General features: G+C 43.7%; 1 protein-coding gene across 6 annotated transcripts in view; it reads left to right on the plus strand.

The window, feature by feature from the left end:
• The window catches only part of PKHD1 (PKHD1 ciliary IPT domain containing fibrocystin/polyductin), a 280,498-nt gene that overhangs the window by 68,271 nt on the left and 190,529 nt on the right, over nucleotides 1-21,698 (plus strand). For all 6 annotated transcript variants that reach the window (XM_068936956.1, XM_068936955.1, XM_068936957.1 and 3 more), the window contains exon 35: nucleotides 240-390. In XM_068936956.1, the coding sequence (XP_068793057.1) occupies nucleotides 240-390 (151 nt within the window). The remainder of the gene's footprint in view (nucleotides 1-239; nucleotides 391-21,698) is intronic.

The raw sequence follows: 21,698 nt of genomic DNA on the forward strand, positions 1-21,698 counted from the left end.
AAGGCATCACTGAGAGATATTTACTGCATGTATTTTCATCATGAGTGTGTGCAGATAAAGGGGGGAAAAACAAATAAACAATAAAAGAATGGAAACAAAATTACAGAAATTTGCAAAGTTTGACAAATGGTGGCCAGGAGTTGCCACAAGCTAATGGCTTGCAATGATTAATAAGAGTAAAAATAATTGCATTTCATTAAGATTGATGACACCCCATTTAACCTCCCTTCTCGTTTCAGCCCTAAAGTGGAAAGAGATGAAGTTCTCATCTATAATAGCTCCTGTAACATTACCATGGAAACTGAGGCAGAGATGGAGTGTGAGGGAGCTAATCAGCCAATTACCGCCAAGATTACTGAGATATGGAAAAACTGGGGCCAGAACACTCAGGTATAATCAAATCTTTTTTACAGACTGATTCAAACAGCTTAAAATTAAATTTGTAATATTGTGTACATTTAAAGGGGGCAAAAAAAAAAAAAAACAATTTAGCTGAGCAGCAGCAATATATAATATTAAATGCTTTCCAACTTTGAATAGCAGTTCTAATGCAGTGCAGCTGAATTAATGGTTAACTATGGTTAATCATGTATTTTGAGACTAAATGAGCTTTACCTTATTTTCTGAAGGATGTATGTCTTTTTTAACACTTTGCTTCTTACATGCATGCAAATTCTGTTCCAAAGTGCTATTTTCTATTACCCGTGTCACTTGATCGGATGTGTTAGCCTTGAGATACAGAGTTTCAGCTCTCCTGCAGAGACTTAGCATTCACCGCTGGTTCAGCTATGGTTATATTTCTTTTTTTACTCCTCTTCAGCATCCGAAACAAAATGGGACAGTCTCTCCAGGGCTATGTGTGGGTATCGCAAGGAAAAAGACAACAGCAAAATTTATTGTGTAAAAAAATTATGACTCTTGACTATCATCATTTTAAGGCTCAATGTCTAAAAATGTTCACTGCCAACCCAAAACGTCCTTTTAGAGTTTTGGGGGTGTTGCAGAGCTTTTGGGGTGTGCCACTTGTGACACAGAATTCAAGGTGGAGGGGGAGATATTTGGTGAGTACCATATAGTCCTTTGTCACCGCTCTCTTCTGAATGAGCAACTCCTGGGACGTTGGTGTGGCCGGATTGTACAAACGACAACACCAGTGGGATGAGTTAGACACCTGGCTTATCAGAATAAATGCTGTCCTTTACCTAGTAAGGCAAATTATCATGCAGTCGTCTTAGTATGGATGAGACCTAGCAAACTGAAGTCTTGTTTGCTCGGGATTGACGTTAAAGATGTTGTGGTAATTTTTAACCCTGATATCTGCAGTGAAGTTTCCTTACCTGCTCCCCACCCCAGAAGTTGCTACAGTGTCCTGACAAGGTAACTTTGGTGTGTTTCTAGCACCAAATTCTGAAGTTTTTACTCAGCCAAAAGTCTCTGAATTTGCCCTGTGTATTTTAGATGTCTGTTACCGCTGCAGCTGAGTCTCCTAAAACACAACTGCTTTCGTCTACTCTGCTATTTAAAAAAAAAAAATCAAATATTTCAAGTCTGTCCTTGACCTGTAAAGGAGTGTCACATATAGCCTTTTCCCTATTACTGCTGCCAACCAACCTTCACAATTTCCTGGCTTTCTTGTGCTCTGCACAATGTAGGTTGACTCCTTTTCTGTGGGCTTGTTTGCCAGTTAGCACTGCTAGTTATGTTACCAGAAACATGCACAGCTAAGGGGAAAAAACCAAACCAAAAAAAATTATTAGTTATGGCCGCTTCAGGAGGCCAGCAAAGGGAAGTGTTTAGGCTGGACCCAATGGCAACTACTCCTTTCCTGTAAATTCTCACTCCCAAATGTGCTAAAGGCATCTCTATGTAGCCCAACATGTAGGACCCATCACCTCCTGCTGGCTGCAGTCTGAACAGTGCAGGTGTATCTCAGTCTCGGTAAGGAGACGATGACAGGGGTTTCTTTTTGGCTCAGGTGGGATCAAGAATAGGACGAAGTTGTAAGGTTTGTCCCTGGTTGCTCAACACAGTGTGGGGAAAATCCATGAAATTCTAGGTGTCCTGAACGAATGAATGAAGGGAAAGTGGGACAAAACCAGCAACGCTTTCAGATTTGGGACTGACTTCTGCTTAATGAACCCAGAGGGCATTTGGAATCATTTTATCCCCCTTCCCAAAAGTGGCCTGGGTGAACAGAGGTGGATGGGTGGGGAGTTCAGATAAATGGTTTCAATTTTGGTCCCTTTCTAGCTGACAGCATCCTGTTAAGATTTACGACTTGGTGCAGCATACACATGCTTCACTGTAGAGGTTTAAATCATGTCATGTGAACTGGCCTTACCTTTCCAGTGGAAATAATGGTCCCCAGGTTCAGCATCAGGCAGTGAAATGCATTAATAGCACCACGTGCCTTAGCATAATGGTGCTATTAACAGGCAGCACAACTCTGCGTACAAGTAATGGGACTGCATCTCTTTATAAAAACACCTGGCACTTCTGTTGCACTCTCAAGTAAGGATCTCAAAGCAGTTCGTGAAGACTGGGCTTGATCCTTATCTGCCGTCAGCATATATAGCTACACCAATCAGCTGTTTCAATTTGGTTAAGAGCAGAAAAGCGAAAAACCTCTAAAAGTCGGTTCTTGGAACTTGAATCTAAGGTGTGCAAGCTTTAGGGTGAGGATATATTTTCTTCTGCCCTTATAAAACACCAAATGGGAAGTGAGGCTAATTCTTAATATAATAGAGAAGATAATACCATGATCAGCTGAGATCTGGGTATAAAGCCGTCATGCCTAGGTGTGGGGTGGAAATGAGACGAATGCAGACTAGGAGTGCGATGAGGTTTTGCAGCAAACCTCCAGTGGGAGAATACCAGGCAGAAGGCTCTAGAGAGCTTTGGAAGGGGGCGTGGTGGGTGTATGAGAGATATTAGGTGACATGATACCTGCAGTAGTAGCGAACTGAACTGCAGTGACATGGTGATCTCTTCCAAGTCTACGTTTCTACAATGCTTTTAAGCAGGCCCGTTATTCCTTGTCACAGATAAGACCTAGGGACATTGAAGAGAAATCCATATGCAAGGGTCCTAGTGCACAGCAAGTGGCAGAGATGCGTCTGCCAGCTGGATCTGCCTTTTTTGACTAGCAGGAGCTTTGTGCTGGAAATAGCCCGTTTTTCTGTTGCCTGAATCTGCAGAACAGCATCTGGATAGTGACTAGATTAGTCCATGAATTCACTCTTGATCTATACATCAGATTTACTGAAGATCGCATTAAAAAGCTAATGTAACTCATCCAGGAATCAGGCTTAGCCAGGCTAGCTGGGTTTCAAACACCAAAATGCTGCCAGACAGACCATTCTTCCATTTTCCAGGTCATGTTCCAAACACATTATGTGGATTCCCATGGTGTTCCCCCACTGCCTGTGTAAATCGCACATGCATGTGGAAGCCAGGGACACCAACATTATCTGCAGAGATGAGTAAGCACCACATGCATTCTTTCTGAGTGAATTAATGAGGTGTTAGTTCTCTGAACTGTTTTTGATTGTCCTGGATACGTGTAAACTCCAGGTAGTAGAGGTTCACTGTACCTAGATACAGACTCCTGATAGCTGCATTTTTTTTTTAATTTCTTTTTATTCTGACTTTTTTGTCCCTGATAAATGCTTATGAAGATCTATTTTAATGGAAATTAAGAGCTTAACTTCAGATGTTTTAATTTTTGGATGATCTGCCTGTTTAATTTTTCAGGAAACAAAGTTCTTCTGCCTCTTACTTCAAGCAACTTTTGCTTGAAATTTGAGCTGCAGCTGTCACCCAAAATTAGAAGATATTTTTGAAAATGCTGGCTGTCCTCTTCATCTTGCATGTGTATGTAGATGCTTCTCTCATAGGCCAGTTCCTTGAATTTGCTATTCAGCTGAACTCCTTGGAAAACTCTTAGGCATGATCCTCAGCTGAGGAAAATATTTCCCTTGAAGGTGAGGCTGTACCTGTCACCTCAAGTTTTATCCCTTCAGATCTGGTCTCCAAGCCATTGCTTGCATGGCTATAGTTTGAGCTGAGTTCAGATCTCGGTCTAAAAGATGCTCAAAAGGTCTGAGAGTTTCAAGCTGCTGTCTGGGATTCAGATGGCAAATTGATGAATTCACTTGAAATTGATATTTCACTTTAAGAACTCGGCCTTTTCCTTGGTTCAGGTCTGTGCTTGAATATCTCCAAGAAAAGGATTTTTATGAGTTTCTTTAGAAACTGATTTAGGCCCTTACCGGACTTTGTGTTTGAAGTGCTTACCACTATATGACTTAATTAGGTCATACGAAGTAAGCAGCAGGCCTCTGCCTCACTGTTTCATTTGGCATCGTTAGTGTTTGCCCCTTGCTCCGTTATTAGCTGAGGAAGAGTTGCAGAATTATTTTTAAATCAGTATATAATGCAGTTTAACCTACTGAAAGAAGGGGGAAAAAAAGGGAAAAAAAAATCCAGCAATGACTTTATATCCCACAGGACTTAATTAGTTCACAGTTTCATGGTACACTGGATAATGGGAAGATATGAATTAAATAATAAAAGGAAGAAGAAAAGTTCTAATGCTCAGTCACTACCTGCCCACTTCCACCTTGGCTGCATAATGAGATGTCAGCTGCTGTGACACTGATGAGACATGCAAAACACACCGATAACACATGTAAAGGATGCTCATGGGAAGGTTTGTCCAGGCTTGGATGTTTCCGAACCTATTATGCTTAGTGAGCCTTCAGATTATTATTCCGGATCACTGGACCAGACCTAATCATCATGCAAGCATGCTGTTTGAGCAATGTTTCCCTGCATTGACTCCCCCTCCTCCTCTGGCCCAGATGGGTAATATAATGTTTGTCGGAGGGCAGATGCCACTTATATTAAGTCAATCGTAGGGAAACTGAACTGGTATACTAGTGAATCCTCTACAACCCGACCCTTGAGGGGTCCCTATTAAGAAATAGAATGCTAATAAAACATAATTTGCTAGGTAAAAAGGCCATCCTGGATTATGGCTTTGCCTGGGTATCCTGTGCTGCCTTTAGTTTGTTTTTTAAATAGGGCATTAAGGGAAGGTCTTGAGATTTTAGGAGTACCTTAGAGTATTGAGGATCTGTGAGTTTTTAGCTCAGTGATTGATACTGGGATAACTGCTCTTTTTGCTTAGAAGTGGAAAAAGGAAAGGTTGTGTCTGAGATATGCGTAGTCACCTAAGACATGTTCAACCTCTGCTGAATGTAATCGGGACTAGCTTTCCAAATCCCTTGGATTCCTCTGTAGACCCTCAGAACTGCTCCTTTCTTTCCTTTTTATTTTCATTTTCTCCGCTTACCAGCTCTCTGAATACAGCAGAATTTGGAGGACGAGGAAGGAGATGAGCTAGTTTTGACTTTGGGAGATATTTGTGACTTGAACAGGTATCAAATCCTAGATAGAGTTCTGGGGAGCATAAAGGACTCTCTTGACGCACAGAAAGCTCTGGACGTTAAGGGCTGTTACTTTATTTTCCACAGCAGCACTGCTGCTGAAACTCCAGACCATGCTGGATGACTGTGACGACGAGGAGTGCTGGGAGATGACTCTTTCCTGCAGGTCCAGCAGGCTCTTTGTGCTTTGCATGGGAGATGTGTGCTCCTCTTCCATTCTTGTTTTTGTGCCGTTCTCGTGTTATGTGATGTCTGATGGTTGCATTTTGAGGTGAGAGGCTCCAATGTAGATGCCCCTGCTTTAGACATATTTAGGCTTCCTGTTTATGATCAGACATGTTCATAAGCATCTTTGGGTTAAAAGGGGTATTTTTCTTTGGAATATCATGTTTCAAGCTTCCCTACTTGCCTTCAGAGTTCAGTAGAGCCCTAAACATACTTGCATTCCTACGCTCTGTTCCCTTAGTTCCCTTCTGACCATCCCTCTCCACCTGCTCTCCTCCCATACTGCCATTTTCTCCTCAAACGCTTAACAGTGGCAAGATGGGAAAATGTCCTTTCTTTGTCTTCTCTATCGTTCCTCTTGCTGTAATGCGCATGAGGAAAACACACAGATTTAACAGTGGTTAAACAAGGTATGAATGAAATCTGCTGCCCACAGGGATGGACATGTCCTTGTGTGAGCAGGGGCCAGAGAATGAATGGGCCCTGGTCTTGTTTTCCCATGCAGACACAGCTCTCAGGCTTGTGCTTATTCACCTTTGGTGCAGTGGAAGAACCTGTGTCACAGTAAGTTAAAAGGCACTTTGGAGCAGTGTTTCCTCCTCACCTTCACTGCCTTAATGAGGCAACATTTAGGTTGGAAGTGACAGAGTGGATTATGGTCTAATATGTTGCTTACTTACAGGGGCAGTAAAACAGCTCCTCTTTCCTCAACTCATTGGAAAGTAATGATAATTTATTCGTGTACTTCCCTCTAGATACAGTAGCACCCCAAATCCCTTCATTTTTCACATCTAATGGTGGCTGAGGGAATGATATGTTTTGACTGAAGCTTATGTGGGGGGGATCCTCTTCTGACAGCACCTGCCGTTATGGTGTCTTGGGCTTTGATTCTGCCTCCTGGGTGCTTTGGCTGTGCAAATAGCCAAAAATGGCAATGTCAGACGGTACGGGGACTCAGAAGTATGCCTAGGTGAAAATCCTCGTTGACTAAAGTATTGTGTGCATATATTTCATACATATGTACTTTTAACAGTACAGCCATCCCATCTCTGCTTCTTTATGTTCCTTCTGTCTTAACCTACTTGATCATAGTGGTGTTTTGGAGTGGGCGGGGCAAATGCAGCTAAAACAACCCAGATTTGCAAGCCTTACCGAAAGGAATTAATAGAATTGAAGCAAAAGGCAGTCTTGGGGTGTGGATGCTATCAGAGCAGACAGAGGTACCATCTGCAAGGATGTTAAGATGTAGAGAACCAAGATGGCCTCCACAGTAACCACAGGCAACGTGAAGAGATAAATGGTTGACCTGAGCCTGTGTCAGGCTAGGATTGATGCCACTATCAGCCCCAGCGCCTTTGCAATGATTTTTTTAAAAAATCTCTGATAGAGTGTGTTATCTAGTTACTGGCACGAGGGCAATGGCCTGGAGGCAGTGAGGAGGAGGGGGGAGGAAGAGGGAGAGAGGGAGGGAAAGAAAAAAAGGTCATTCCAGGAGGACAATCTCTGTTGGACTAAATGAGAAAATAAGGGCCTTGCTCTGAAACAGGGAAGTAAATAAATAAATAATAAAAAAGTGGCTGCTAGGTGTATGGGGAAAGGATAAGCAAAATTGCTTCCCTTTCTTCCACTCTCTTTTTCTATTTTTTATTTTTTTTAATGGGATGGGCCTTGGGCTGCAATGGGAAATTTAGGAGACGTGTTGGTGGTATAGGTTTTTGTATCTTTGTTGTTGCTGTTGTTGTTTTTTTGCTTTAACTTTTGCCTCCTGATCTGAGGTTTAACTCTTTCCTCTCCTCCTTTGAGAATGAAAACCCTTAAAGGTTGAACTGTAACATGCTTTTTCTTTCCATTTTGAATAGCCTCTTTTTCGTCATCTCGCCATTTTTCAAGTGTGTCTGAAAGATTAGTCCCTAAATTGCATGTGCCTTTTCAGGGAGTCCTCCTCTCCCCCATTGCTCGTGCTTGATGCTACCTCCAGGACAGGTTGCCAGACTCCCATAACCCAAAGCACAATGAAGCAGAAGCCTTTCAACTTGAATTTAAGCAGGCCAATGTGAAATCAGAATTTAACTTGGCTCCATTTAATGAGAGAATCATTTTCCTGTGTCCCCCTCCATTTATCCCTGCTCCTCACCCTTTAAAGAAATGTGGATTCAGATTGAAAACTGTCATTTTGAAGGCGCTCCTCCAGGGAATGGAAAGCAAAGCTTTTCCCTTCCATCAGAAAGCGAAGGCTTGAATTAAGGTCAGGAGGGTGGGGGGAAGCCTTCCTGAGGGATTGCGGGCAAATTTTCTTGCTGTTTGCTTCCAGGCTTTTGCACAGAGTCTTGCTGCCACTTTCCTGTTTAATTATGACAGAGACTTTAATTGACACCTTCAGCTTTTAGGCAATTTTGGGGGAAAGGATTGCCGGCGTTTGAAAGTGTGGCTCTGATCCTCAATCTGTGACTCAATCTTGAATTACCCAGTTTGGGGGAAGGTCCTGGGGTGAAGAGCCTCAGGCTCTGGGTGAAGTTGGAGAGAAGCTTTCTCCATCTCCCCATCTCAAATTTGTCTGGAAAAGGGCTGCACTCCTTGGAGACAGGCATAGCCCAGACTACTTCTTCTTTGGAGCCTCGCTTGGCCTAAAAGAGGGACAGAAAAGGTCTTGCCCCTCCTTAGAGGTGATGTGGGTTAAAAAGGCTTTCAAGCAGCTCTTGCATCTCTAATGTGGGACCCCACGTCAGCAGTTGACTTTGTGTCCTCTCCCTAATCCCTAAGTAACCAATAACGTGGACCTGATGTTGCAGTGGAGAATTTTCTGCAGGATTCAGGGTAGCTGGTTTGGCTGACCTAGAAGCACTCCAGCTACCTTCAACCCTCTCCCAAACGTTTCTGGGGCCTGGTTCAGGAGTTAGCAAGGGCCAGCCATGTGGTCACCCTGTTTTGAAAGCTGGGAGAGTTTAATAGCGTGGACATAGCCAGGTTAGGCCAGTTGGAGGGGCCCTGACAGTGGCTGGATCATGGATGGAGATGTGTCTTTGTGCCATTCTGGCACCACCAAAGGGCTGTGAGATGAGCATGTCTCTCTTTAAACTCAAGTAATAATCAGAGCCCAATTAATATTTTTTTTTTCCCCAGTGCTTCATTTTAGGCACCTACATCCACAGTAAGGCCATGACCAACATGTGAACACCTAGTACTGAGCACATTTAAACCTCTCTCTTAGCATCCTTGTTCCGTCACCCGCATTAAAATGAATCAGATTTAATCTTGTAAATTGCTGAGCCTATGCATGAGTGTTGGCATGTGGTGGGTGGTGTGGCAGCTCTGTAGTCCTACAAGTCGCTCGTATTTATGGATGGTTTATCCACAAACACTTACTCAGGAGAAAAGCTTGCTGCATATACACATAGACATTGAGTTCTGCAGGACTTTTACTCACACAGGTCAGCACCAGCAGGATAGGGGTCGGTAATCTAAGTGGCCTGGTTAGGATCACTCACATGTTGTAGCAGACCAGGCTCTCCTTCTCCTTCTGTATCTATAATGTTTTCCACTAGGCTGCAATTTATACCTGAATGCAGTATAACGCCTCTGTCGTTTATCACGTTTGGTGTAAGGTGGTGCTGAGTTACAGGCACTGCTTCTGCAGGGAGGTGGCTTTGCAGCGCTGAGTGTAGTACCTGGTCCAGCCTCAGGAGCCCTGAGTTTCCCGCCCTGAGTGCAGGATCAGGCTTCCCATCCCATCCACAAGAAATGAAGAGAACCCTGGGATGGAGCGTGGGGAAAACCCTTTTAAAAAATGGTGTGAATTTTCCCTTTTTGTTACTCCTGGTGCCATGGCAATCTCTCACCCAAATTAAAAGATGCAAACTAGGCCTATGGTTGGAGGATGAACGAATTGCTGTACCATTTTCATTCAGAAAGCGTTAACTGAAAAATTATTGTGGCAAGAGGGAAAAATCAGGGAGTTAAACGACTGTGCCGAAAATTAATCTACAAGAGGCTTCTTTCTCTCTTTAAGGAAAGAGTTAATTTTATGTGATTGCCAGTAAAAACAGGCTGTTTTCACAATGAGTCCATAATAACCAGGTGATAGACTGACTTAACAAACTGCTTGCTTAAATGCTGGGTATGTTTCCCTAGTCGGCAGCTCTGTACGTGGAAGCCCCTCATTTCCAATCTGTCCTTGTAAATAACTGCGGAGCAAAGTACTTCATTAAGGGATCGTAAGGCTACCTCGTAAAAACGAGCCAACAATTACAATAGCGACGGGAAGGAGCGGAGGGGACGGAGGGCTCTGCGGGCCTCATGAAGAAAAGCAGATGTCCCCGGGCAGGGAAGCATCAGGTGAAGTGGGTGCTATAAACACTTTCCCGTGAACGCTGCGCCTTTTCAATAAGGAGGCAGTTAGCTGGTCTACGGCTTTAACAAAATATTCCCAGTGAACTTCATGGGTGGCGCAGGGCTGGGAGCTGTTAGCTCATATTCCGTTAAATTTCAGATGTCAGAGCTCATTAGCGGTGATTTTAGCCAAAGACAGCTTGCGAGGAGCTCAGTAAATTTGACTTCCTCAAATAAAATTGAGGAAAGAGATTGCCGTTTGGCTTATTGATTTATTTCCCTGCTTTCACACATCTTCTTTGGGTTTGCGACTCCGGTCAAAGTTCAGGCTCAGTTTTACCCATGTAGGGATTCCAGTTCTCTCTCTTTCACACACTTTTTCTTGCTCTTTCACTCCCTCTCTCTCTCTTCTTCCTAGCTCACTCGTTCCTCTTCACACATTTGCCTTTTTCTTCCTGCCTTAACCTGTGTTTAGCGAGTGGGAGATGAGGTTTTTGCTTTCCATGTCGAGGACTGCTTTTCCCTGATCTCCCCAGCAAGCCCTCAGTGGGCCTGCAGGGCGGTTTAGATGTTCAGGCTGACCTATGCAGAGCTGGATAAGGATGTATGAAACAGCTGGCAAGGAGCAGTTCTGTATCAGTCATAGAGATGACTCACCCAGAGGTCCGTCTTTTTCTGCTTTTCCTCTTCCTGGGATTCAGGACTTTGCTCCTTGTTGTCTTGAACCCCTCTGCGGCAAACGGACTGCTGCAAAGAGGTCCACGGGCAGATGATGTTGCTCTGCTCTGTCTTCTTGGGAGCCAGCTTGGCACGGAGGAGAGTCCAAGGATGGAGTCACTGGAGGAAAATATGGGGACAAAGCTGAGGTGGCTCAAGAAATGCCGCAGAAATGTCTGGACCAAAGCACTTTACCTCCACCACATGTGCACCCTCACGAGGATGTGCACCCTAGTAAGGTGGCTCTCCCTGAGATCAAATATGCCTTTGGAAAATGCCACTAGGCACCACTCTGCATCCTTAAGCACTTGAAAGCATTCAGGCATTAGAATAAGGCTGTGCCAGCAAGAGGCCTTGGGAAAGGGACCCTGGATTTTGTGTCTTGGCAGACAATTAACAGCCAGATGAATGCGTGTGTGGGAGGGCAGACAGTGAAAGCCATGGGGCGTATGTTATTTCAGGGGATCTGCGTTCCCAACAAAGACGAGCTGTTACGGCCCCAAATGGCAGAAGGATGGCTTTATAGCTCAAATAGCAGCAGTTTGTGCTTTTTCCTCAAAGATCTCTCAGTTCAGCATGCGGCATGTTGGTCAAGAAGCTCCGTCTCACGCAACTCTCTTTATCATGCTGCCTCATTGAAATTAATTGGGGCTAAAATCCCTTGAAATGGCAGGAGCGGTCTAAGAAGTTACTGTCCCATAGCTGTGTGATACTGCTCTTTGACTGAGGCACGGTTGTTCATGGCATAGCGGTTCAGTACACAGTGCAGTAAATTAACTTCAGCTCTATCCTGTCTTGTGTTATGGTGCTGACTGCGCCCCTGCTGAAATTGCTGATCATATGCCACTGTGAACTCAATCAATTGAAAAAAAAGGATTAAAGAGAGAGAAGTACATTAGGAATCAATTCTAATTTTAACTAGATCTATATACAATCAGTTCGTTAAACTAGTGCATATTTCTGCTGTAGCTATGCCCTTGTTTGGTAGGCCTTTTGGGTCAGGAGCTGTCTCCTATACTGTTTGTACAGATACTCGCAAAGTAGCATCCTAGGCTTCAGCTGGACTTATCGTAACTAAAGAGATACCCTTGACTGCAGGGAAATACTATGGGTGTCCCCATCCTTTTAAATGCCATTTAACACTCAAGTTCTCATTAGGGCTTGGAAAATTCAGCTTGAAGTGGAAGTGCTATTGCAGCCTTTGCTAAGGCGTGACATCTTCCCCACTATCATAACCCTGTGTTATCCTATTGTTTATGTGACCTTTTCTGTAAGAGTCTCATCTTCACCTTTTTACCTTTCTGGTAGATAAGTGTTTTTGATGATGACAATAAAGATACCACAAAGCACTTTTATTCTTGGTTGCCCCATCTGGGCTGCGTGTTTGATCCGAACGGTCAGCGTTCCAGTCAGATTGCACTATCAGATGGAGCTGGCTCTATTTCCTGCATTATTCTTCCCGGCTGTACCACATTATGCAATTATGTTTGCATTTAAACCTGAGCACTTACCTGTAATGATGCTGTAGTTCAGTACATGATACATTACAGCAGTAGATAATGCATACAGATAGGCTAAGAAAGCATGTTGTTGATGTGCTAAAACTAAACAGGACCTTGCATTTGAAAGCGGACTCTGAAAGCTCGCAGATTAGGCCAAGTCACTTTAAAACCCTTACATTACTGAAATAACAGCCTTGCAGAGTGAAACCTTCTCCCTGCTGGGCAGGTGCAGGATTGAAAGGGCAGTGCAGGCTTCCCCAATACTGCCCTTCAGCCTTGATCTCAGACATCTGCCACCGGGACTGCTGTTGGCTGTCATTCAGCCCTGCAGGAGCAGGAAGGTCTCACTGACATTGGGAAGTCCCGAGTACTGAGTCCCCCTATAGAATGGGAAGGAGAAGTAGAAGTGAGGAGCAAGGATGCAGCTCAGAAAATTGGCTCTGAAAATTGGACGTGAATTTGCTGTTCACGTCCCTTCTCATGTCCACACTGGCCTATTGCCTGTGATCTCTCCTTGCAAACCCGGGTTTTGAGACAGCCCCAGGCTGAGCACTCTCTAAGGTGAACTGGATCTGCCTGTCCAAGTGCAGATGTCCTGAATGCAGCTTGTCCAAGGAGCAAGGTGGATGCTCCGAGCTAAAGCTCAGGCAGGCTCACTGCCGGAGAGGTCCCAGGGCCTTTCCTGCTTAGGCTTGCTCTTATCCCTGCAATGCAGAGACAGCTTTAAGGGCCAGATTTTGATCTGCTGACTTGCAATTTGACATGCAAATACTACTATAATATTTAGATTAAGTTAATAGGGGTGGTTTTAGTGGTGCTCAGTAGCTGCATGGCAGATCCTGGCTCCACATGCGGAAGGGGATTGTTGTTATCAAAGCGTGCCAGGACAGTTAGATCTCTAACCTCTTTTAGGACTTCCGACAGATAAAGAAAAGATTTTAGTAACTTCTCTATATCTACACAGGGCACTGCACTGGAGCAGGGGTGCAGATGTCAGAGAGTAATAACTCAGCACTGCTGATCTGCATTAGACCCTAGCCCAGGATAGGTAGTGCCATCCAGGTCTCCCACTCAGACCTGGAATCTACTTTAAAAATGCATTTTAAGCAGGTGGAAATGAACAGGCAGCATATTTTGATGAAGCTGTGGCAGTGACTCAGCAGAAACTAAACATGGTGCAGTCAGCCATGCATTTTCCCTGTAAGATAATAAAGCAATGTTCTCCTGCTATCTGGTCATAAGCAAGCAACTCAGTTTTCCGTTCAGCAAAACAGGGGTTGCAGCCCACAGTTCTGCTAGTCGGTTGCTCCTTCTATCATGTTTTGGGGGCCTATGGATGGAAGGTGCTACAGCTGGACAAAGCACCATTCCTCTTTGTTTGAGAAAGAGAAGATATACAGGAGACAAGACAATAGTCACACCTATAAATCCTAATAGATTTCAGTTAGATGCTGCATAAAATGTTCCTAGTGGTAATAGATGCTTCAGTGGAGCAATATCGTGTCCATAATGAAGTACTGTTCAGAGGAGTGCCTAAGCCCATAATGCGATAGTACAAAAGAAATCATGGTAGAAGGGCAGGAGGATGATGTAGAGTTACAGCCACTTATATGGCCCCACTGTTCTGGCTGGAGGGGCGTGGATGTGTATGTGACAATACTGGATTTTCGTCCTTGGGCTGTATAGTTTGGCTGTTTGTTTGGTTTATCTTCTGCACAGGACATACCAAGCCATAGCAACACTTCATGCAGCACTTTTCATCCTAAAAGCACTTTTCTGCCTAAGCCTGGTAAATCACTGCAATGCCATTGCAAATCAGGTTTTGCAGAGGAAAGGGATGTGCATCAGCTCACTTGTGTTACCTGTGTCTCCATAGGAGCTATATGAAACTCAGGGGCTGGCAAGTCCTGGATCCATACCAGTGCTCCAACCACTCATCTCCTTGCAGCTGTTTTGGGTCTGCATGATCCAAAAAAGCCTTGTCATCAGCAGGTCTCCACCAACCCTGGTCAGGTGGATTAGACTCATGGCCCACCTCTTTACTGTAGAGTTCATTCAGAAATCCTCCTTGCTAACACACAGACATATGATTTGATTTCTCTTCTTGCAAGTGACTGGAAAGTGTTTATGTTAATATTTGCATTTGCAATATTTACTCTCAGGTTAGTTTGTCAGGATCAGTCAACTGTGCGACAGTGTTTGCATAGTACATTCTGCAAAGTCCAGCATAGCCACCAGGCTTGGGTTATTTCACTTGTGTAAACAATTTGGTCTTGCAATTTGCTCATTACCATCAAATTACTGTTGTTGGTTTGTCTCAGAAGCCTTCGTCCTTTGAACGCTCACTGATTTAAAGCAATGTGTAAACTCCATTTGTCCTTTAACTGCGCTCTGGAAAGGGAAAATCAGTCAAGTTGTACCTAAACTGGAATATCACATTAAATTACTTGATATATGCACAGCGTTTTCATGAGAGTGAGGTTTGTGATTAAAAGAATGCACTGTGGAAGTTTTCATGGAAATAAACTATCTCTGAATATCAGACCATAAATGAGCATTAGGAAGATTCTTGCGAATTAGCAATCAGTTACTTAAGGGTAAATTGTCTTCTGTGAAACGGAGCTCCTCTATCGCTTTCTGTAAGATACTGAAATAAGGCACTAAACGATAAGATCCCCCCCTTTTTTTTTTTTTTTGAGGCAAATGGGAATTTTGCTGTTCATTTCACCAGGGACAGTGTTTTCCATCAGCTGTTCATGCTCACTAAAAGTGTGGAAGAGTCTAACATGACTGCCTCTACTGTTGTATCTCTGTCTCTAATTCAGTGCCTTTCAAAAATTTTCCCAGTATGAGCCTATCCAGTCCCGATTTTCCTACCTCTTCTCACAGATCTCAACCTTTTTCTCCAGGAGCTGGCTGAGACATCTGGGCACCAGTGGCTGCCTCTGCGTTGGCCCCTTGGTGCCCTTCCCTTCCAGTGTAGCCCAGAGTTGTCGTTTCCTTTGCCAGCAGCCATGGGGAGATTTTGCTGCAGCAGAAAAACTGTCCTGTGCTGCAAGACATTTCCTCTGCTTCCAAGGGGGTTTTGTTCTATCTGAAACTGAGATTTCTCATTCTACGATCAACCTCCTAGCATAACCTTCAAAAAACCCCGAGAGACCTGAGAATGATTTTTGGGAATCACAGGAGTATGGTAAATAGCCCTGGGACTTCCTTTGGTTCTCGTGGTTTGTTTCATTGCGGAGTGCTTTAATACTGCTCATATCCCAGCATTACTCTGTAACCTACCTGTATTCAGGTGAGCTTTGTTGGCTGGGTGGCCATATAGGAAGTTGACTCAAGCTGTATCTGGGACATACACCCCCCCCCCCCACTGCGATGTCTTTTCAGTGCCCTCCCTGTGAAAGCACCATTAGATCAAACTAATATTCCGTGCCCTTAATTAAATACCTCTGGTGCAAAGAGCCTTACCTTCTGTGCTTGGAAATTGCAGTGATTACTCCCCTGCTGGAAAAGCCTTTTCTTGGTGGTGGTTTTTTGAGTGATTTTGCTGGGATTATTTTGAACAGGAATTAAGTTTTTTCTCATGCCATTGTCCAGTTGCAAATTGGCCTGAGATTGACTTGTGCCATGGGCTCTGACCTCCGAAACTGCCCACTCATTTTTTTTCCAAACTAATCAGCTAGTCGAACTATTTACAGTTGGCTTTTGGGTCTTCTCACTGCTTTTGCGGCTGCCCCTGTCTGAGTAATTAATGACAGCCTGGCTTGTTTATGGTCTTGAGTTACTAATGCTGTTGGCTGCAAATGTATTTTTACCTTTGGGACGTGCCAGTTTCCTGGTTCTAGTCCCACCTCGCTGGCCCAGGTCAATTTTTTGTGTGTAAACAGATTTATCCTGTAATAGTTGGAGAGAGACTAGGGTCATTCATCAGTCCCATAGAGAATATGCCCAACCAGATTCCTCCCTTCTTGTGCTTATGCAACCTAGCACAAGTCAGAAAGATTCCTGCAGGACAGTTAAAATTAAAACCAAAAAAAAGAAAAATAATTCTTTATTTTTAATTCAGGGTACAGTCAGTAAAACAGGAATCTCAGCTAGAAGGAAAGGTATTGGAGAATACATATAACTGGACCTCATGTCCAGCCAGCTGCTCAGCTCTGATCCATGTTGTGCCAACGCTTTTGGGAGTCATTAATGAAGGAATTACTATGTGGCCCCCTGAGGTAAGATAGCATCACCTATATTTTAGAAGTGGAGATCTAAGGTAAAGAGAAGTTAGGCAGCAACAGATGATGCAGATAGTCATACAAACATCACTTCATAGCCTTAGAAAATGTCTGTTGGACCATGGTCCAGGCCTGTTCTATCACAGGCAATTATGACAAGTGTACCAATTAATAAAGGAATGAGCTCCACTTAAATTCAGTTTGGTTTCCTGCTGCATTTGGAAAATTTCTATAGATTCTCACTGCCATGATAGTTAGAAATATTCTGATAATTTCCAGCCTTCATTGATTAATAGGTACAGTACTATTCCCATTCTACTTGAGAATACTATTGTCTTTTCGCATAAATGATTCTTTTTTTTTTCCGCACTGTATAGTTCTCTAGATGTCTTTCCTTCCCTCTGGTCTTTAATTTATGTATGGCTACTTCCTTAGCACACATGATCACCTGTGACTCGAGTGCGATCGTGCCTACAATATTATGTATCATTTTCTTCCAGAGTTACCAGAAGATGTTCTCATTCTCTTTATCTTTGCTTCCCAGTTTGGTCTCCAGTGTCTGCTCATATGGGTTAACCCATATAGTGGGTCATAGGTGGTCTCTGCCATTACATATGGTGGAGGTTGAACTTCCATTCATGCCTCTGATTTGTTAGTAAAAATCTTCATTACTTTGTCAAGGCAGTTAGTACCAACATCCTCGTTAGGATGGAAATAGACTATCCATTGCAAGCTTTTCCGGAAGTTCTCCTGTCCTTTCCTTCTAGTCCCTCAGATCCAGCCTAGAAACCTTCTCGGAAATGCCTTGTGCGATGGCAAAGCTGAAGGACTGTAATGAAGTGCATGTGAATGAAATTCCTTTAATAGATTGCTGATCATTTTGTAAGATCCACTTGATGGTTTTAGGCTCTCTTGCTCCCAAAGAAACTAATGTGTGGTGACAGCTTCTCTGAAATCCTTCCCTGGGCAAAAGACACCCCACAAAGATTGGTAATGGCTAATTTCATCCTTGTTTGCTTTTTCTTAGTGAAAATGGGCCTTTGTGGAAGGGGAAATCACCTAATGTAGAGAATGGTTTGCAGCTTGCAGGTTTGCAGGTCTGCAGCTCCTCCTTATCTTTTTTTTTTCTGTTTTTGAACTCCTGTAATGGGCATTATATGGCACTACCCTCATCTTGGGAGTCTTTGGAGGAGCTTTGGGAATATTTGCATTCATTATTAATTAAGAGTATCTTTGATTTGATCGTTCTTTGGTTTCATAGCACAGTTGACTAAATTATACTAATTTGTGGGAGCTTTCCCTTTCTCTCACAGACCACTGAGTGTCTAAATATGTGTGGGTATACAGAAAGGTGTTGCACTGCGTTGCTGTCTGTATTGGTTTTGTAGAATCACGATATTTGTGGTCCTTCTCGGGAAATCCCTGTGCCTGTTGCCCATTATGCTGTTATGTATACATGTTTTTTTTTTTTTTTTTATTATTTTAGAAAACTTATGTTGCCAGGAATGAAAGTAAGACTGAAAAATTCCTTCTTCTTTTTTTTTTTTTGCTTTTGGCTTGAATCCAAAAAGGATACTTCCTATGTTCTTTGAATGGTGTATATACAGGAGTCTGTTCTTATAAGAGCAGGACGAAAGAGTGTCCTATGAGCACTTGTCTCAGGGATATAGGTTGTGCAGAGGAACTTTTATCCATGACAGTGGAAATTTTGTGACTTTACAGTTGTGATGAGTGCTTCTCAGTTAATTTGGCACAGGTGCATCTTGGGTTGGAGGTCTTAAAATCTGGAGTGGCAGGGGATGGTGCCAAGAGACAGATTAAGCTAATTTGGGCACTGGGCAACATCTTGTACAGTAACCTCACTAACTGCAACAAATAATAAGATTTTGTGTCTTTTTCAGCTCTGTAGAGAAAGGAGGAGCCTGCACCAATTTGTCTTTTCTAATTATAGATGTTCTACCCACCTTCCTAATTGCTCCTTCATTAGGAAGTAGCTTGTTGTTTCTTTTTCCCCCTAGAAGGTAAAAATAATCAGCTTTTGTTTGTTCCTGTAAATATATATATATTTTTTGCGCTTGAGGAGATAATTATTTCTATTGTTGCATGAAGATGGTGGCCAATACAGGAGGAATAACTAGAGCAGATGGCTGAAAATACTTCCCTTATAAAAGACATCCAGGGTAATAAAATACCTCCCCTCCTCCTTTGTCTCTTCTAAATATATATTTTTCTTTCCTTCAGGTGGAAGGGAGTTGGGTGGGAGTGTAAATCTTTTCCTGATGTATTAAACTGAGGAGCTGTCACGAGTTCACAGCCCGGAAAGTGAGCTCCATGTATCCATCACTGAAATTAAAGTGTTTTCGAACATGGCATGGAGTCTCGGGTCTATGGCATGGGGAAATACATGCCGTACTTCATCACTTAAAATGTTAACCTTGTCTCTCCGTGGTGACGGCGAGCAGCAACGCTTGCTCCCTGTAGTTGCTGGTTAAATGGCAATCTGTCAGCGACGGGGAAAAGGCTACCCCGTACACGTCAGTCGCTCCGCAGCGCTCAAAACCTTCACTCGCTCACTGCCACGCGAGCCGGGAGGGGTGACGGTGGCGTTGCTTAACGCTGCGCGTTCCTCCTGCTGCAGATCATCGTAGGAGGTGATGGGAACGGTTTCCTGCCCACGAAAGGAGAGTGGTGAGAGGATTATTGAGGTGTAGGAGCACTACTGTGCTTCGCACCTTGGCAGATATGACTGGGGGAAGAATTAAGCTAGCTGCTGCTGGTGGTTAACGAGGACACCCGGCTGCCTTCAGATTTTACTCCATGACCACGTCTTGGATAACCCGGAGCTGAAACCCACAGCCCGGAGAAAGAGATAGGGTTGAGCACAGCAGTGAGCAAAGTCCTGGCTTGTTAACTCCACCATTATTTCTCGGTTTAAAATTTCTGTCTTTTTGCTGATCAGCAGATGAAGGCTGTTGTCTTTGTGTCTCTAATGACTGCTAATGTCCTTCTATTGGGACTATATGCTAAAAAAACCAAAAAACGACAAATTAGAGCATCACCACAAAGTATGAGATCAAATGAGCTATATTATCTCTAAAGAAGAGTCTCTCAACCCTTTAAAACCCAAAGATTACTTTAAATTTCATGTGGAAGAATAAGAAAATCACCAGATAAAAATTTATGCTAGCAGAAAGAATTTTATTTATGAAAGTCAAAACAAAAATTGAAGGGCTAGTTGTAGACGATTTATAATCCTGTCCCATTTTGGCTTGTTTGCCAGCTTGTGTTGGCATGCAAGTGTATTGCTGTTATGTATTCATTCACTGCAGTTCCTGCTGCTGTATCTGGGCCACGGTATTCACAGACACAAGCTGAGACACTGGCACCAAGAAATCATTTCTCCAACGCAGACATAAAGGCAACCCCAGGCTGGCTGACAATGACAGTACTAAAAACATAAAATGGAAAAAAAAATTCCCAAAAATGAAAAAAGAAGGTGCAGGAGGGAGGCAGGGGATAATCTGCTGCATTGCAAGGGGCTTGTGCATCTTCTATTGTATGCCATTAAAATATCAATTCATCCGTGGTTTTGGAGCTCTAATGGGGAGCTGACTCACCTACTTTGTACACAAGGTGTGGGCTTGAAATGGCTTGTGCCTGTTATGGAGCAAGCAGGGTCAGAGGTGGGAAGAGGTTGCAGGGCCCTGCTCACCATGTTTTCATGTCAGCTCCCTTCCCAGATCGTAGTGCTCTTTGGTACCACCAGAAGTACAACTGGTTGCTTAAGGATTCCTAGCGGTGTGATTTTTCCACCCGTTTGGGTTTCTGCTCTTATTTTGCATTCTCGGTTCCCACCTGAGCTAATGTCAGTTCTTGTATTGGATTTGAAATGCAGAGTGTTGCCAGAATAGGTTTTCTATGGATGTGTGACGTGAGGGCACAGCTTGCAAATGCTTTAGCGTCCAGTAAACGTTCAGTTCATGCTAAATATCTGTCTTTGAGGAAAGCACCAGATGAATGTCTTTCTTCTATCTAGCTACTAAGTTTCACAAATCTTACAATAAAGCTGCATCTCTGGGATTTCACTCCCCTTGTCAAATCTAGTTGAAGCTGGCCAGGTTCAAGAGCACTAGCAGAGAGACAGCTGGATGCAAAGATGTTACAGTCTCATAAGTCCCATTTCCTCCAAATCATCTTTCCAGCTATCTGGCAGGGTATATGCACATAGACTTAATTTGGGTGTGAAACTGGTTCTCAGCTGCTTTTCCCAGTGTCTCCTATACTTGAACATCTTCAGTAGAAATTGTGACTGCTGACCCTCAGCCTAAATTAATTTGAACTTCTAGTTAGCTAGAGTCGAGAAGCAGCATGGAGCCTGGAACTCAGCACAGCCCTTATCATGAACTGAGAACTTCTTTAAAGCATTCTAATTCATCCCAAAATAAATATTTACCTCTAAAAGCACAGCAAGAGCTGTGCACAGTTACTTTACCCCTGTGCACTCGGCTATGGTATCACTCCCGTTGGCCTCTGTATGCCTGATTTATGGCCCATCATAGGGGCTTCCGCTTCTGACACGCAATATTACCATTGCTGTAGCACAAAGACAGCAGCAGCAGAGAGGGAAGCTGTAACTGAAGAACTGGCAGAGAAATGAGGAAATGGTTTTCAGCACAGTATTTTAAAACCTCCATCCTTCTTCTACTGCTACGGTTAGCAGAGGGCTGATATTCAGAGCAGAATGGAGACCTGGTTGTTTTCATATTAGGATTTGTCCAGACCACCTCTGTGTGTGCAAAAGAGGTGTCAGAGATAGTGTTGAAGATATATTTGTCAGCGCTGCCATGCTAGAGCAAGACCTTGCAGCAGTGGACGCAGCCAGCTAGCTTCAGCCTCATCATTCAGCAGTCGTTTTACGCCAGTTCCTATTTCCTCCGTCCTGATTTTCAAGCTCCCTGCCATTTGCTGTGCCCCCGCTCCTAGGGGAGCAGTCCTGTGCTAAAGCTGATAAAAGCACAGAAGGAAAACTTCCAGCCTCTGCCAGCCCCAGACACATGGCTTTCCCCGGCTCTGCGGGTTCCTCGCGGTTCATTCAACAAGCAAGCACGGGAAAGGCGCTCAGCCATGACCCCGGTGCTTGCAGCTGCTGCTGCTCCTCGGTGTTGCTAAGAAGTGTTTAAATAACACCATAGGGCAAATGCTGGATGCCAAGTGGGGAAAAAAATAGAAAAGGGAAAAAGTCTTGATTC

Source organism: Struthio camelus, chromosome 3, assembly GCF_040807025.1.
Source record: "Struthio camelus isolate bStrCam1 chromosome 3, bStrCam1.hap1, whole genome shotgun sequence".
NCBI classification, from domain to species: domain Eukaryota; kingdom Metazoa; phylum Chordata; class Aves; order Struthioniformes; family Struthionidae; genus Struthio; species Struthio camelus.